Source organism: Haliotis rufescens, unplaced genomic scaffold (genome assembly GCF_023055435.1).
Source record: "Haliotis rufescens isolate VD_foot unplaced genomic scaffold, xgHalRufe1.0.p SCAF_29, whole genome shotgun sequence".
In the NCBI taxonomy this organism is placed as follows: Eukaryota; Metazoa; Mollusca; class Gastropoda; order Lepetellida; family Haliotidae; genus Haliotis; species Haliotis rufescens.
The window spans coordinates 3,900,737-3,920,506 of NW_025963990.1; the positions used below are offsets into that span (position 1 = coordinate 3,900,737).

At 37.7% G+C, this 19,770-nt stretch overlaps 1 protein-coding gene across 14 annotated transcripts in view; it reads left to right on the top strand.

The window, feature by feature from the left end:
- LOC124144419 (rap1 GTPase-activating protein 1-like) overlaps positions 1–19,770 on the top strand; it is a 345,341-nt gene that overhangs the window by 264,554 nt on the left and 61,017 nt on the right. Inside the window, exon 1 of one of the 14 annotated variants that reach the window (XM_048402802.1) lies at positions 17,139–18,626. The exons of the other annotated variants lie outside the window; for them this stretch is intronic. Within the exon in view, the coding sequence (XP_048258759.1) occupies positions 18,610–18,626 (17 nt within the window). The 5' untranslated portion in view covers positions 17,139–18,609. Of the gene's footprint in view, positions 1–17,138; positions 18,627–19,770 lie in introns of those variants that run through there. 14 annotated transcript variants of the gene reach the window in all.

Sequence of the window (19,770 nt, forward strand, 5' to 3'; positions counted from 1 at the left end):
AACTCGTGGATGAGGATCCTGATGGAGGATACTGCTTTGCGTAAAACAACTGTAAAAAAATATTATTAATGTGCTATGTGTCAAATTTTTATTGTAAAGTATCCATAAAAACAGGTAGCATACCAAATGTTACCAAATATCACTCCTTTTTAGACACCTTTCATATTCGAATTACTGTATGAGTGAGTGAGTGAGTGAGTTGGGTTTAACGTTGCTTTTAACAGTATTCCAGTTATATCACCGCGTGTCAGCTTAATGTGGGAGGAAAGCCTGAAGTGATGCAGGTCTCAGACATTTACCACTTGGGTGAGACCCACGAACACGGCTATTGTGCTGACAAACCTAGAACATAATCGAGGCGAACCGGGATTCGAACCCCCAATCATAGGTTTCTGGCATGCCCAAGGGATGCAACTCTGCACAGCGAATCGCGACGCCTTAGACGACTGCCACCGGCTGTATGATAGCAAACGAGTACATTCATTAAGACAATCATGTTGTGTTGTTCGAATGACGTGACGGTTGGGGAGTAAAAGTAGTGACGTCATATGACCGGTATTGACGTCAGGGGAGAAATGACATATGGTGGCTGTGGCGGGACTATTTATAGCATCGTTTCGCGAGGTAGTGTGAGAGGGAAATTTTGAAAACAAATGGGAAATTGGTGTCGTTACTTTTGAGCTGACCATAAACCGATTTAGTTAAATAATGCCAAATCATATTATTGAGACATCTTCATCCACATATTGTTCGAGTTGTTTCCGAACGAATTTTCAAATCAGCACAAATACAAGTATAAAACATGTGAATTTGTCTTGCATTCCGCTTTGTCTTGTAGACAATGAGACATTTTTAAATAAGTGGAAGCATATTAAATTAATTATTAAAGGAATATCTTAAACATTACCATATTTTGAATTTAGTACAATGCATCTTGTAGAGGGAAAGCATTTTTTTAAATGTCTAAATGAAGGAGCACACAAAAAGCTGCATGCATCCAACATCACTTATCTTGTGGGTGGAACTTGTTTTTTGGGCGTAATGTTACTTGTAGCCGAATTACGTAAGTGTTTTGGATTATAAAAACATCAACGTAAATGTTTTGATTGAGAGACAGTTAAATTACGTGTGTGACTGATACCGCTTTGGGTGGAACTAACTGGTGGGCGTAAAATCACAAATTGGGCTTAATTTGGTTGTCAGATATGTGCTAAGATCAAAAAGGTCAACGTATTATGGCTGCTGAGATCTAGCAACTGAACAGATCATGGAAGATTTGTCTGAAACTGAAGTGGAAGTTGCAAAATTGCAAATGGCAGACATTTTTATCATCAAAAACGCATCTATTATTTATGGTACCACGGCTAAGTCAGTTTGATTCCAGTCATGTAAGAAGTTTTGATCTTGACATGAGTGAAATGATGGAATAAATTGTGATATCTTGTCGGATAACTGCATTGGTGTGTATATAGAATCACTGGGCGTTTTTTTTATGACCAGACAGTTTAAGATTTGCAGCAACTGTGGTGTGTGATCGTGCAGAATGAATGGCGTCTCTCGCACAGGAGCTCCCACGCAAGGCTGAGTACAAATAACTATTTATCAGAAACACTCGATTGTTGGGTTGATACAGAATTATGGGATTTAGTGTGGTTGTGGAACAAAACAATCGTTACGTAGTGTAAGTGGGCTTAGGAAAACCTGGTACCTATTTTTACAATTTGTTTCCTTGAGTAAGATTTATCTAGGTTTGGGACTGATATCAGTCAGGATAATAACAACGTTTGAGATATTCGTAGTGTTACAGTGGTAGTTCCAACATGGCGAAACAGTCATTAATCTACCACTGCACAATAGGTGTTGCCCAGACAGAGCACAACAGTAATGTAGATCTTTACCACAGCACAGCAGTTATACAAATATCTTTTACACAACACAACAGTCTTATTGATCTTTTACACAGCACAACAACCATATATATATATATTACACAACAGTAATATAGATTTTTTACACACTGAAGTACCAGTTAGGTTGGTAGTGTTTGCACACTGAAGTGCCAGTTAGTTTGGTAGCGTTTGCACACTGAAGTACAAATAAGTTTGGTAGTGTTTGCACACTGAAGTGCCAGTTAGTTTGGTAGTGTTTGCACACTGAAGTGCCAGTTAGTTTGGTAGCGTTTGCACACTGAAGTACCAGTTAGTTTGGTAGCGTTTGCACACTGAAGTACCAGTTAGTTTGGTAGTGTTTGCACACTGAAGTACCAGTTAGTTTGGTAGTGTTTGCACACTGAAGTACCAGTTAGTTTGGTAGTGTTTGCACACTGAAGTACCAGTTAGTTTGGTAGTGTTTGCACACTGAAGTACCAGTTAGTTTGGTAGTGTTTGCACACTGAAGTACCAGTTAGTTTGGTAGTGTTTTCAGTTGAAGTACCAGTTAGTTTCAGTATTCTCAAGTTGTAATTACATAGTAATTCAGCAGTTTTAGGAAGTCTTTTTATTCATTAAAATGGTTGTTATGTTACTCATGCAAGTATTAGTTAGGGGTTGGTGGAAATATTACCTCTGTAAAGGGCAGTTTTTTTTATATCTTTTTAATTTGATTTTGCACTTTTAAAGGACACATAAGCATATCTGAATTGTATAAACTTGAACTATTTCACAAATACTTCGTTCAGTCTGTCTTGAACGTGTTATCACTAACAATTTCCAAAGTTTGTACAATGCTGACAGATAGCTGTGAAATGATAGACATCAAATTCCAGGGTATCGCCATGGCGACACTTTATGACAAAAGATTAAAGGAATTTCCGGACAATTTCCACTTTCTCACAAAATCCCCCATTCATGTTGAAATCAGATCTGTCAATCAGCAAATGTCTTGGATAACAATTTGTCTCTTTGTTTAAAACTGGTCTCATTTCTGTCTATGTCGAATACCAGGCTGATACGATCTATAGTGCCTGTTCCTTCTTGTTTCAGTGTAAGCCTGAGTTTGAAAGGGCATGGCAGACTTGCACAAGTCTCTAAGGCAATAATTATTGGTTTAAATCATAATTTCTAGATCATGGAAATAATAAGAAAAAGCTGTCCCTATAAGAGACTGGAGTCCACATATCTAGACTTGCCTATTAGGAGGATAGAATTACTACACATCCATGGACTTATCTTTCAGTACAGCCTTGGAGCAAGGCTGAGGGCATGGCAGTGTTGGGCAATATAGGGCAAACAGAGGACAGTTAATATGTACAGCTCAATCACACTTTTTGTCAGCTCGTACTTGGATTGCCATGGATGCAGATTAAAATGAAATCTTTTTTTTTAATCATTGCAAGATTTTGCACATAATCAGGTACCAATGGTAATTTTGTATCAAGAATCAAGAATTTTATTCTCCCAAAATGCCCACTTGGGACTAGGAAAATAGTACATTTATGAGGCTCAGTGATAAGAACATGGCAAATGGCTATACATGATATAAGTGCTTGAAAACATGTATATGCACAGTAGGATTTTGAATTTCAGAACTTTTTAAGGATCATACATATTTGATCTGTTGTATTATGCTGAGTTGCTACATAATGTTTAGAGCCCCATGGAGGACTGTAGTGTAACCAGCTATTGTCTTCTCAAACAGAACTTTATGGACCACTGGAAGATTTTTATCTTTGTATTCACTCTCACTCTCTCGCTCGCTAATTTGTTCTCACCACTCACTCACTCACTCACTCACTCTCATTACTCGCTCGCTTGCTCACTCACTCATTAAGTATGGCCTACCCGTGCTGTTGGTACTCAGATATATGAGCTACATCTATTTCCCCACATCAAGCTGATCAACATAGTGATATAACTCACTCACTCACTCACTCACTCACTCACTCACTCACTCACTCACCCAACCAATCATTAACCCACCCACTTCCTCACTCCCTCACTCACTCACACACCCACCCACTCACTCACTCACTCACTCACTCACTATACAAATATCCAAACACGAAGTCTGAAAACAATTTTGGTAAACTTTGAAAAATGTGCAATTAGTTGGGTCCACAGTGTGTGGTGTTTGAGAGCTGGCGACACAGCTATTGTGACAGATGTACACCATCAGGTTGAACAAGGTGGCTGCAAACTTGCCCAACTGTTAAATGACAGGTGGAATAACTTAGGCGGAAAGCAGGCACTGAGCTTTAGTGTAGTTTGTTGAATTTTGGGTGTTTCATTCCCTTTTGGATTAGGAACTTAAACGTAACTTTCAAATTGTGGAAATTTGAAAATGTTTTTTAAAAGGGTTCAAATTTAGTTTAAACAAAGTTTTACCAATTCAGTTTTATATTCTTTTATTTGGAATCAACTTGTGATTGTATGTTTTGTATGGTTTTGACCCCGTTTAGGAATAATTCTTTATGGTGTAGTCTGCGTAGATTTGTATAAGAAATGCTATAATTGAAATTGTTGAAACATGTTTTTTATTTTAGTTTTAATTTCCTATTTATATGATTTTTTATATAGGAATTGCAGAAATATTGTCTTATAACAAACAGAATTTGCTCCCCAAACAAGTAATTTTTTCTTGTACACAACAAACCTATTGTGAAAGTAATTAGAAAAGTGAAGGAATACACAAAAATAAAGAAAATACTCCGAGAAATTTAAAAAAAAGGGAATGTTGATGCAAAATGATTTTCGGTCCTTGATCACACCTTAGCCCTCAAGGAAAATTCCTTTTTCTTCGCGAACTCTTGAGTGTAGGAGGGCGAAAATCTTGTTGATTGGCAGTTGGCAAGATTAAAGTTGACAGAACTAATGTAATAATGGCAGGTAGTGCTGAATTTAAATGTCAACTGTTTACCGAAACATGTGTCCATGTGATAAGGGGATATTAGATGCTGATATCATTCCGAGGTTGCTGGGTAATAGTGTGGGGCTTGAGCATTGTTGAGCATATTGAAGCCCCATATTGGAATGTTTTATAAGGGAAGCCGTTAGGAATATTGTATTTTTTCAAGTGGTCATTGTTTTCATGTCGTGGAAGGATTTACAGCCTTGTGAGGTATGTATTTTTGGCATAATGATATTTGTTGTTGCAGCTTTATGGAATAACATCATGAAAAATGAATGTTATGTCGTTACATTTAAGAGTCCCAATTTAATTTTTTTATACAAGTGGTGATAAACTGATGGTAGTGTTTGCTTACATGCTTTTAGTACCGTATATGACCGCGGATAAGCCCCTGTAGATAAACCGAGGTGTTAACTTGACCATTGAAATACGAAAGAAAATCATATGACCCGCAGATAAGCCGAACAAGGAGGTGAACGGCAAAAAACACTGCGAAGTCGGACTGCAAGACATGTGCCGGTACTCGCAGATATTCAAAAATATAAGATGAAAAACGTTGTAATTATATTGAAAAAGTCATTATTATTTCTAATAAAGATTTAACAAACCAGTCATCCACTTTCATAATGTGGGAAGCTGTTTCTCTTGGTTTTTTTTAATCTCATAATGATCGTTATATGTTGCCATCAACAACGAAGCGCCATTTTGTGAATCGGTGTATATAGAATTATGAACCCGTGAGAAAATATATCAGCTAGAGCGAAGACTCGCAGTTTGAATTCAGCATCGTAAGCATGGCGTTTTCGTTTCAAACTCATGATGAGAATGTCAGTCAGTAAAAATATGCCAACTGACTGATATAGGAGATTTAACGTGCGCTTTCCGACTGTAGCGTATTTCCACATGGATATACCATATTTTATAACCCCCTTTATACCATTATTGTATGTTAATCCAATTGAATTAAAGAAACTATGAACACATTGAATGACCATCACTTACTCACAGGCTTCTCCAGTTTATTAAACTAATCTCTCGAAAACAAAGGAATTAAGTCCCTATTCCCAACACGATCGCTAAGCACCCACAACTTGAAAATGTTTGTGTAAACAACATGACAATACCAATCGGCCCGTTATTATTCAGTGCTCATTTCCTTGTGTGCCGTGTTGCTTTTTAAACAACAGGATGCAATCACAGTGATCACCGTTTGTGACGTCACAGGAAACAGCTGATCACATGTTTTTGCAAATGGCGAACAGAATAACTCGCCGTTACAGTTGTTTATTTGCCTTTTTCAATAAAGGTAGACACTTGTTCACTATCAATTTATGAACTTTGCAAAACGTACGTAATAGCTATTGGCGATTTCATCTGGGGATTTTATATTATAGCTGTGAATTACATATATTGTTACATGTAAAGATTGTGGAGTTTATGAAGAACGATAAACTTTGAACATTCAATTGAAAACTTATTATCGGAAGTAGTAACATGCATAACATTTTTTTAATAATGACAACATTGGTGTTTAATAATAACTATATTGATAATTTATAACAATAATGGCTCTAGTCGTGGCAACTTCCAAACTTTTGGGAAGTTGTAATCTATCGGACCGTCATTCTGGCGATGTTTCTGACAGATCACTATCTGAAAAATACTATCATGAAAGTGTATCCCGTGGATAAGCCGACCCCTTTCTACAGAATCTTTTTTCTGGTCCTCAAAATTCGGCTTATACGCGGTCATATACGGTAATGCTAAGTTTGCTGGGTTTGTAGAACATTAAAATGAGCATTGCTATAAACTGGTTATGATTTTTTAAATAATTTATCCATGTTAAATGTTGTCTCAGAAATGTGTGAATTAACATGCTTGATTTTTAGAATCTTGGGATATAAAATTTTGACATTTTGTAGAACATTAAAATGAGCATTGCTAGAAACTGGTTATGATTTTTTGAATAATTTATCCATGTTAAATATTGTCTCAGAAATGTGTGAATTAACATGCTTGTTTTTTAGTATCTTTTGATTCAAAATTTCGACATTTTTTAGTGAAATAAATTCGTACAATGTTCTTGATATTGATGTAACTCTAAGTGAACTACAAACAGTTCCAATGTTGTGATGTGTGCTAGATTGGCTAGCCATGGTTTATCTGTTTCAGCCAATCAAATTCAAGTAAACAGGCCTCGGGCCTAATAATGTGTCAATCTCTTGGGTTGATTAAACAATCTGACCATCGCATGGACACAAAGCTTTTGTGATTCCACTTTAAATGAAAAAGTCATGTTTTTGTGAGCAATGATCCACTGGCCATGGTTCGAACGCAAAGGTTTTGCTGATTAATACCCTTCATTACCATTTTTGCAGACTTCTCCATGTTGTAAATATCTGTCTGTCTTTCCTCTCACATTAAATTGACCAGTCATGCTATAGCAGAAATACTGTCCATAAACCAAAATGTGATGATGATGATGATGTCGACAGTGATAATGATGATGATGTTGACAATGATGATGATGATGATGTCGACAGTGATAATGATGATGATGTTGACAATGATGATGATGATGATGTCGACAGTGATAATGATGATGATGTTGACAATAATGATGATGATGATGTCGACAGTGATAATGATGATGATGTTGACAATAATGATGATGATGATGTCGACATTGATAATGATGATGATGTTGACAATAATGATGATGATGATGTCGACAGTGATAATGATGATGATGTTGACGATGATGATGATGATGATGTCGACAGTGATAATGATGATGATGTTGACGATGATGATGATGATGTCGACAGTGATAATGATGATGATGTTGACAATAATGATGATGATGATGTCGACAGTGATAATGATGATGATGTTGACAATGATGATGATGATGATGTCGACAGTGATAATGATGATGATGTTGACAATGATGATGATGATGATGTCGACAGTGATAATGATGATGATGTTGACAATGATGATGATGATGATGTTGACAATGATGATGATGATGATGATGGTGATGATGATGATGTCGATGATGATGATGAATCAGTTTTCTTTCTACAGAAATGCATACCAATATAATAGTCAAGAAATCAAAGAAAGTACGATTTCATTGAGATATTTGATTGTTTCTATGGGCAGTCTATTATTAAGGAATTACGTTTGCTGACAAACTGTCTCTGTGATTTGCCAGTAGGATGTGACCAGGGTTCCATCTATCCTGCCAGTGCACCCCTGTATCACAAATGACTGATTCTGTATCCAATCGTAGGCGTAAACGAGACCCTTATACAGCTGCCAAAGTTATTCTGCCAATAATTGAGTGAGCATCCGTGATTTCAACGCAAATTTGATTTTACTTAAATGTCAGCTAGTGAAGACAAATTGCTGCCGAAAATATTTATCTGCAACAATCAAGTAGTTTGTGTTGTTCATGATGATGTCGACAATGATGTTGATGATGATGATGATGTTGATGATGATGATGATGATGAAGTCGACAATGATGTTGATGATGATGATGTCGACAATGATGTTGATGATGATGATGATGATGATAAAGTCGACAATGATGTTGATGATGATGATGATGATGTCAACAATGATGATGATGATGATGATGATGTCGACAATGATGTTGATGATGATGATGATGTTGATGATGATGACGATGACGACGATGAAGATGATGATGGAGTCGACAATGATGTTGATGATGATGATGACGATGATGATGATGTCGACAATGATGTTGAAGATGATGACGATGATGATGTCGACAATGATGTTGATGATGATGACGATGATGATGATGAATAATGATGAATAATGATCATGGGTCACGATTGGGGACACCAGAAATGGCTTCACACATTGTACCCATGTAGAAAATCAAACCCAGGCCTTCAGTGTAACAAGCAAACGCTTTAAGCACTAGGCTTCCCCACCGCCCCTTTAGAAACATGAAGGGATATTCCAAAATGACATATTGCTGGCATGTGGCATGAGGGAACACTTTAACCACAAGGCTACCCCCCCCCCCGGCACCCCCCATGAGTCATGAACTACTGAAGACAAAAATATCTTCACTTTCGAAAAAGTGTCCTGTACCCTGGGTTTGCTTGAGCAGGCATCAGACATTTAAAAGATGTTTTGAATGAATCCCAAGATGAATAGGATTGTGTCTTTAGCTAATTAGGGTCTTCTTTATTTAAATTTGTTCTGAATCCCCAAAACCCAAACTCATTATTTGGCGTGATCGTTTAATGTTACTTCCCCCTCATGACTTCTAATGAGGCAAGGCAATTAAGACAAAGAAAGGATTTAGATAATTATTTGATGTTTGATCATTATGACATGGCCATGTTGTACTGTGAGGTCAAGGTCACCCAAATGCATTATTCAAGAATGGAATATTATTTGAACCATTTCACTGTTTACGTTTCTCTCACACTAATGTTAGAATCATTTTCACTGTGAGGAAAACAATACCGGTATATATTAAACCAAAAAAAATATCTTCCATCCAGTTTTGTCCTCCCACATGAAGGTCACGTGCCCTGATGTAACTGAAATATTATTCTTAAATGCACCAAAACTCACTCATCCATTTTATAGGCATTTTATTTGATTTAAAATTTGTTTTTAAACATTCATTGTCCAAAACAGCATGTGCTCTTAACCTGTATGTTTTTTTAAAAATATTAAAATTTTGATGGACTAAAAATAACAATTAAATGCGAGTCAGAGGATTCTCCTTGTGTTTCTATGGTCATATGATTCTTCTGTTTCTGTTTCTGGCTCTTGATTTGAGTTCTTGATCGTGCAGTTATGATCCCCATGTCTGATACTTGATATCAGCAAGTGCAGGTTTGAAGAAGGGATGTACATTTCTCAGATTGAAAGAGACTTGAGATATTTAATCATAGTATTTCTTTGTTTCTTTGGATCTTGAAACATTAGAGAACTGAGTGTTCAAACTGAGTGAGCAACTTGCACATGACATGGCGTCTGCTGGTGAATCAAGCCGTCTGCTACAGGGTGATTACCCAGAATTCCTGAAGTTCTGAATCAGAGGTGGCTGGGATATTTTCCCATCCCTGAAATTAGCCGTTGTCTCATATCACAAGATGGTTGTTTTATAAGATAATGTTGAGTTCATGTTGCAGGGGATGGGTTGTTTTTTTTGGTTAGTTTTAAAGGTCAACCAATACAGACTGATAATGCTTAAGTATTTGGAAGTTTTTGAGGTCTTTTGAGTTTGTGATGATTGGGATGATTATCATCATTATTGATCTGTTGGACACAAATTAGCGTCAATGACCAACAATATCAGTTTCAAAGAAATGACATGGATAGTGATTCTCATTGATGATGACAAATTACAAATTTAATTACAAGTTTATTATGAATTATGAAGATGAAGGGGATAGCAGAGATGATGATGATGATGACAGTGATTATGATGATGATGATGTGATGATGACAGTGATTATGATGATGATGATGTGATGATGACAGTGATTATGATGATGACAGTGATTTATGATGATGATGATGATGATGTGATGATGACAGTGATTATGATGACAGTGATTATGATGATGACAGTGATTTATGATGATGATGATGATGATGTGATGATGACAGTGATTATGATGATGGCAGTGATGATGATGATGACAGTGATTTATGATGATGATGATGTGATGATGACAGTGATTATGATGACAGTGATTATGATGATGACAGTGATTTATGATGATGATGATGTGATGATGACAGTGATTATGATGATGATGATGTGATGATGACAGTGATTATGATGATGACAGTGATTTATGATGATGATGATGATGATGTGATGATGACAGTGATTATGATGATGGCAGTGATGATGATGATGACAGTGATTTATGATGATGATGATGTGATGATGACAGTGATTATGATGACAGTGATTATGATGATGACAGTGATTTATGATGATGATGATGTGATGATGACAGTGATTATGATGATGGCAGTGATGATGATGATGACAGTGATTTATGATGATGATGATGACAGTGATTATGATGATGACAGTGATTATGATGATGACAGTGATTTATGATGATGATGATGTCAGTGATTATGATGATAATGACAATGGTGATGATGATGATGATGATGATGATGACAGTGTTCATGATTTTATAATACAGCTATGAAAACTTCAAGATGTCAAAACCCAAACCACAGCAATTCCTCTAAACACATATCTGGACAATTCCTCTAACCTCATCATGATGTACAAGACCAGAAATGAACGTTATGACGTAATCGCTGACGTGTGGAGCACTTCTGGAACATCCTGGCTGCACACACAGCAATGCACGCTGCTTCATTAGATACACACGTCACCTTTGCCAGAAATGTGCAAGTTGCTCAATGTGCTTTGACTTAAGTGTTGAGTAAGACAACTTCACAGCATTCTGTGCATAGGGTACACATCATATTGACTTCAAAGGCATGTGTGAATAACGCTGATGCACAAGAATAGGGCTGCAGCATTTTGTTTCCCTGTGTCATGTTTGTGGCCAATCCTACCTGAACCGAGCTGCACAAGTGGGAATTACTGATCGCTGCTGAGCTAATAGCTCCGTAGATTCCTGGCTCGGAATTGGGTAGGTGTTTTACTTGAAGTCTTAAAGGCGTCCTGACGATAGCCATGTTTTGTTTTCATAACGAAGGTATGGAATAAAAAGTGGTGTTTAACTATTGTCTTGTGGGCCGAGGTAATAAAAAACACCTCCAGGACTGCCTTCCTGAATGTTTTCAAAACAATTATATTTTTTCCATGTATTTTGGCTTCTTGTGTAAACGCTTCTTGTTTACAAATTGTTTGTTTATTGCTCAACTGCGCAATCACAATAATGAATTGAAATCTATGGCTTAGTTTCAAAGTCTATAAAATTCAATTTGTGGAGCATTTGTTTGTTTGTTCCAAATTTAAAAGGATGCTAATTCAATTATTGTATCACTGATTTTTCTGAACACTATGGTAAGAGGCAAAATAATAATATCAACGCTTGTTGTCTTTATATCTTTCTGGGATAATTTTTACCTGTTTATATAAAATAACTCATCTTGACAGTTATCAGCCCTGCTTTACGAGTTATGCTTGGCTTAATTCACAAAACTGCATTTAAAAGTGTTAGTTTCGAGATGTGTGAGTGAGTGAGTTGGGTTTAACGCCGCTTTTAACAGTATTCCCGTCATATTGCGGCTTGTCAGCTTAATATGGGAGGAAAGCCCGAAGTGATGCAGGTCTCAGACGTTTACCACTTTGGTGAAACCCACGAGCACGGGTATGGTGCTGACAAACCTAGAAACTTAATCGGGGCTAACCGTGATTCAAACCCACAATCATAGGTTTCTGGCATGACCAAGGGATGCAACTCTGCACAGCGATTTGCGGCACCTGAGACAACTGGGCCACCCATGCCCCCATTTTCGTGATGATTTAATCACATCATTGTATACCAATTGGTAATAGGCCCTGGGTTATTCAGTGGGTTATATGAAATTTGTACCTCACCTGTCCAAAGTATACCGGTACATGCGAAAACGACACTCATTCAGTAAACAATCAGAATATTTGAATGCTAGGTAAGGTGAATACATCTGTGTGAGACTGCCTGCTCAGTCTGATATTACATTGCCAAAGGTGACAGTGGGTTGACGCCCATATAAATAATCATATGTAAGATTTGGATAGTAACTAGAGATATATATCATCCCTAGTGTAAGTATTTCCAAACATTTTGCATTCCACTACTCTCAATAATGGTGTCTATAAAAACAGCATCCCTGTCTCGCGGTGTAATTCAAGGCTGTACATCACTTTAAGCCAAACAAATGTAATACCTGCGGTAGGGATAAGCGATAGCGTGTCGGAGAGGCAAGGGGAGGATAAATAACAGCTTGAGGAGCTTTGTCCTTTCTGATTATGTCATGCTGGTAAGAACTGAATCATCAAGGCAAAAATACGCCATCTTCATTTTGAGATGGGTGTGGCGAAGAGGCTGTATATGTTGAAATTTGTTGGTGAAACTTTACAGCGCAGTAGATGACTTCACTGAAGTAGTTACCTGTCGTGGCTTTCCGGGTTTATGAAAAACAGGTAATGAATTCCTCGTGATGAGTTTTCATTCTTGTCTCTCCATCTCCATGGGGATTCTGGGTTAGGTCCCCGACCTATGTTGATCGTAAGAGGTAACTAAATGGATCGGATGGTCGGGTTCGGGTTGATTGTGTCTCATTGTACTCTGACGGCTTGAACCATTGCTCATAATATCCATCACTTGATTGTCTGGTCTAGACTTGATTATTTACAGACCGCCATCATACAGCTGGAATATTGCTGAGTGTGGCATTAAACAAGAAACAAACCAACAAAATTTTCATAAATTATTACATTTTCAGCCTCTACATTCAACCTTGTTTATTCCCTTATTATGGTAGAATTAACATTGTATTTATCATTGACTGAAGAAATGCTCCTTATGTTTAGGAACTGATAGATATAGTTGACTTCTTTATTCCTTAAGGCAATGCTGCACTACAGATGTTATTTAAGAAGTGATTACACATATCTATGATTACGTATGTGCATATTAATAATGTGCATATTTATGATGTGCCAAATCCACATCTTAAAGCTTGTTCAAAGTGCCACATTGTTACCCCAGTCAATGGATCAGTGTCGATTTTCGTTATCAGCTCCCTGGGGAGTCTTCAACTCAAGCTGCCTGTGAAGCACTAGAAGATTAACCATCTCCTCATATGAACAGAAATTAACAAAATTTGAAACATTTACGAATTTTTTTTATTATTTTATTCAAAGAAATGAGAGTGAATTAATGTGCAAATTCAAATCTGAAATGACCGTCTCTGTGGTCTAGTGGTAGAACGGAAGGTCCTGGGTTCGATCCCTGGCCGCGTCATACCAAAAGACGTTAAAAGATGGTACTTGTTGTTACCCTGTCTGGGGCTCGGCATTAAGGGGCTAAAACAAGGACTGGTCGGCTTGGAGTCAGTATACTGTGTCTGAGTAGGGTATTCATGTTAAACTGCGGCATGGTATCATAGTGAGCTAGCACTATAAATATCACCTCACCTCAAATGTGAAATAATTATTCGCAAGGTTGTTTGTGCAGTAAGGTGTGACTGAGGTTGAGATGACAGACACTTCATATCTCACCTGTCACCATGGTAACACCAGGATGTTGCTGTGTCCGTTATTCTACGTCAGTCGACCAGTGTCATGATGCTACGAGGAAGAAATTAATTATTCCTTTATAGATGTAGAATTTATGTAGACAACAGGAATAATCACTGATTCTCCTTCAAGGATAGAAAGCTGCTGATGTGTAAGCTCATTAGCTACTATTTCTGTTATACCAACAAATGTCGGCATAATGGGGGATAAAAACTCAGATCGTTCCAAGTGAGTATGATTTTATGCCTCTCTAGCAATATTCCAGCGATGTCATCTTGTAGGGGTAACCATATAACAGCTTCACTACCCATGTCTCGAATTGAACCTTACCTTCGGCGTGGCGAGTGAACGCTTTAACCACTAGGCTATACCACCGTCTCCTGATGGTTATAAAGCTCTGACAGTAGCTTGGGATCCATTCCACAAATCGATCATACCACTAAGACTATCTTAGCTCTCACATTCTAACATAGACTTACGATAGTGCTGAGATCCTTTTGTGGCATGAGGCCCATGCATGTATCCTGGCATGGCAAAGGGACACAACTCTGTAAGATGTGGAATACTAGACCACTAGTCCTCCCTGTCCCTTTCATGGAGTCAAAGCCCTCTAAATTGAATAAAGGTTCAAAAGACAAGAGGTACTAGAGTAACAATGAAATAGTGAAAAGACAACACCATCTTTTGTGAGTTTATTTCAATGAACTCTTTTCAAGCAAATTGTTATTTTCATCATGTAATGAAATGTTATCCTCATCAAAGCCACTTAAAAGACATACATACAAGTTTTGTTTGGTTAGCTTTAATTCATTTTCTATGGGCCCTCTTTCAGTAGAAAACGTCACCAAATACAAGATAGTTAAATCTTTAAAAAGAAGAACCTAAATCCCTGTTCACCTGCCTGCTTTTGTATTCACCCAGTCGTCCTTGTATCAATAAGGGGAAAGTTTTGTTCACGATGTTGACATGAAAATAATTCATTTCCCGGATGACGTGTATGTGAATTTCCTTACGCCAAACCACTAATCCTGTGACAATTAAAAAAAAAGTTTTGAAAAGAACCCTTTTGTTAAAAAAATAACTTATTTGATGATGAAGATTGTGTTCTGGTGACAGATTTTCATCCCAAGCTTCAGAAGTATAGTTGAGTTTCAAATCATGATCATGGGCTCGGCAATTTCTTTACTTGTTCCTCGTTCCGTATTTCCCCATTCTTTAGTGAGCTATTAGGACAAGGGGGGTGCAGTTTGTAGGTCAGTGGTATCATGTTTAACATCCTGCTCTCTATCTCCCAGTGCAGTTACCCAGTGTGCTCAAGTACAGTGTTAAAGTGATACGGCTTCCATCCTCCCAGGTTGTCCTGGAGCAAGTTAGGGTGATGGACGAGGCTGATAGGCATCCTCTTGTTTCTCTTATTTTTTCACTTAAATTCCTATTTTTACTAATACCCATTTTAAAATTGATAGTTGACATTTTTCAAGGTTGAACATTTTGCTTTGTATTTTTAAATTTTTTTTATAATTAATTGATTTTGTCTCTTCAATATTCATAATGTCCAGGATATATTCATTGTTCATCCACTTGTTTAATAGAATAACACTTCCGTGACGGCCTCTGATGGGTGACCAGTTTTGTGTGTTTATGTATCAAGGGCCATGTTATTGATGTAATACTATCTACGTTACTGTTTCTTGTCTTTGTTCAAATCCATGTATTGTTATGTTTTGCCTAAGTATCTGGGTAATAGGGTAGCCTAGTGGTTAAGGCGTTCGCTCATCATGCCAAAGACCCTGGTTCGATTCCCCACATGGGTACAATGTGTGAAGCCCATTTCTGGTGTCCCCCGCCGTGATATTGCTGGAATATTGCTGAAAGCAGTGTGAAACCACACTCACTCACTCACTCACTCACTCACTCACTCACTCACTCACTCACAAATATCCTGAAATCAGTCTGTTGTCATGGTTATTAGTTCAAAGCTTCCAGTTATACTGGAACTGCCTTCATAACTGTATCATTAAATTCCTACCATATTTAATTCATTTAATACAAGTGTACCTGTTATGTATGTCTCAAGTTTCCCTCTCGTGGGAATTATTTGAAAGATGTATTTCTATTTAATTAAATGTTTTGTCAAGGGAGCAAGGCAGCCATTAATGTCAAATGTTCCAGCGAATATCACACACTAAAAAAACCTTTTTTGTAGTAATCACTTTCAATAATAGATAGAGTTTTATGTAGGGGCGGTACACATTGTCCAACTATTAAATTACTTTTGTGATTCACATGCCTCCAGCCATCCAACTTCAACATATTCCCATAATATTTGTAAAGGTATTCATTCTCCCACCATATTCTCATATATACCTATCACCTCGGAGATATCAGTCACTGCCTCTCCAAAGAACATTCTTTTCAAGGAAGTACGTAGCGTCTCATCGTTGAGAGGTCTTTCAATGAATCACATGCCCTAACCACCCGCCAACACACTCCAACAGTTTTCCCATGATGTCCACAGCAATGCTTTCACTTCAGTAGTAGAGCGTTTCTCTATCTCCATGCCCGAAGAGTTGTGAAGGATGTGTTCAGAGAGCGCTCACTGTTCAACACAGCATGGAATTATCTGTAACCGATTCATAATCACCAGCTTTTGATAAGAGCTGTGTTGGTTTCAGGAGTATATTGGCATAATCTTACTGAGGCATGTTGGTGATGGGTGAATTTTCTTTTCTTGCAGTTTGTTGTTATGAGGATTTGTTTTGTTGATATTCTGCTGACTTTTTGGATTTGTGAAAGGTGGATTTTGATGCTTTTTTAAAATTTTGTATAATTATTGTGATCCTTCGAAAATATGAATAATATATATGTTGCTAAGAAGGGTACTGTGTGAAATTTATTTGTATGAAAGATTAAGAAGTGGGTCTTTTAAGTCATTTATTTCTCATTTTCTTAAATTATTCAGAACAATAGGTATTAATATACCATTTCAGATGAAATTAATGGAAATGTGGGAATAATGTGGGAATAATTTAAATTCAATTAAGTTTTTCAAATCAAATCTGTTAAAAATCTTCCAATTAAATTACAAATAACATTTCCATTATTTTGTTCTGCTTAATTTGATTGGCTGGGGTAGTGTTTGTGTAGGGCACATGTTGCTGCTGGTTCAGTTGTAACAGTGGGTCTCTCTCCCTCCAGTGAGCTTGTCACACAGTGGCTGTATCTAAACCAATGTTGATCAACCCTCTCGGCTATTGAGATTGGGGGTAACGTTTACCCCCTAATGTAGCGACCTGATTATTGCTAGTTCACTTATCAACACCTGCAAAGTGCGTCATCTGTGCACTTGATCACGCTACTGAAAACGGGTACTCTCCTCAAACAGATGGATGTACGAGCGGAGTATGTGCCATAAACTTTCGTTCCTTGTTAGCTGCGTGATTTCCATTGTTTTGTGATACTTGAAAATACTGTGAGATTTATTCAAGGAATGACGTTATTATCCCACAGTACTCTTGAGCAGTACCGACCAAACTACTCTCCGTGTTTATGTGTTATTCTTTGACTTGGAAACTTGGCTGTAACACGACATAACGGCTGTTTTTTGTTTTCATCAGCTCATTGAATCACAGTTTGTTCATCTAGTGACTAAAGCTTTCCACGTGCCTATTACCACATGCAGTGATTTTGACGTTTTGGATGTGAAAACAAGAATAGAATTCAGTGAGTTGGGTTTTCATTTTCGGATGAGTATATAAGTGTCAGTGAAGCTTACACAGCGTCATAGTTTCAGAGGATATCCATTATCAGTGTGACCAACTGGAGGAAGTGCTTGATTTGGCTGTAGAAGAGACAGACATCGACAGGTCTATTCCCTTGTGAGGACAGCCTATCTCTGTGTTGACATAACAGGATTATGTGATCTCCGTAGACACATTCAGGTTATAGGACCGGTGACCAGTTGCAGAAACTGACTGTATTGAAGGGGCTGGAAACCTGTGGAAACCTGTGGAAACCTGTGGAAATCTGTGGAAATCTGGAGACACTGACACCACACATATTTTATTTATCAGTCATTGATTTTTGTGAAATCGAACTCTGTGATTTCACTTCTGCTTTTTATCCGCGTGGTTTAATGGAGGAAGTTTTCGTTTAATTTCTTTCTTGATGTGTTGATATCTGGATAATCTCAGAAAGTGTTTTTCGGTTTCTGACATTCAGAGAATTTTGATTTGAGGATATGATTGGCTTTACTCAGAATTTCGTATAAATGTATTGAGCGGGGAACTGGAATATTGCGTGAAGTGATTTGATATCGTCAAACTTGAGAAAAAGGGTGTGAAAGTCCATAGATGGAATCTATGCTGAATAGACACAAAATGAGACGTTGACCCAGTGTAGACTACATACCCCTGCCACATTTGCCGAAAAAGTTTTATCGGATCCTACAGCTGTATTATCAACCAATCACCATGAGGAGGCCCAAATTGTGAGTATAGCTGGATATATATTCAAGTTACATCTGTCCTAATAAACAGAAGATTGTTAAACTCATAAAACTCTGACTTCAGTGCTGAATAAATATGAAACGTTTTTTACTGGTCGTTCACTTAATTAAGGAAATGGTTGTTTCCCTTGATACATACGTTTTGTATGTTTGTACGTGATGCCAATTTTCTGGAATATGTATTTATCAGAAAGATGTTTTTGTGATGAAAACCCAGGTGTGAGGGATCATCCAAGTAGTCCCCTTACTCTCATTGGCTAGCTGTTCTTGTGGGTTAGGTCCACAGCTGGCACTGCAATTTGCTGTGCAGAGTTGTGTCCCTTAGATCAATACAGGATGTGAGGATGGGGTTTGGATTCCAGTTTGATTCTTGGTTTGTCAACTTTATTCTTATGTTCATCGGTTCCCAAAGTAGTGAGGTCAAATTTGGTTTAACGTTGTATTCAAGATTATTGCTCTTACATAGCGACCTGCATATGTGTTATTCCAGACTAATACTTGTTTTATTGCCCACTGAGATACAATGCCAGGGTAACATGGATACCCCACTCGGCCACAGTATACTCCAAGCTGACCAGTCCTTGTTTTGTCCCTAATGCCGAGTATGCTTGTTGTAAGAGGCGACTAACGGAATCGGGTGGTCAGGCTCGCTGACTTGGTTGATGCATATCATCGATCCCAATTGGGTGGATCGATGTTCATGATGTCAATCACAGGATTGTCTGGTCCAGACTTGATTATTTACAGACCGCCGTCATATAGCTGGAATATTACTGAGTGTGGCGTTAAACAACAAGCAAACAAATAAACATTTTGCCATTTTATGATTTTACTTCTCCAGAAACTAGTAGCAACTGGATAAGGGCAATCACTAATTACCTCCCTTGTTAGGCCCTTGCTAAAACATGTATTTGTTATCATGTTAATTTTTTATTACGTACACAAGCTTTGAGCAACCATTAGCAGATGAGTCTTCTGGTAGCTATTCAAGCTTTGCCATGTTTCCATCTCAGCTTGTGGTGGCTGTAGGGGGCATGGGTGGCCCAGCTGTGCAGAGTTGCGTCCCTTGGGCACGCCAGAAACCTATGAATGTGGGTTCGAATCCCGGTTCGCCCTGATTATGTTT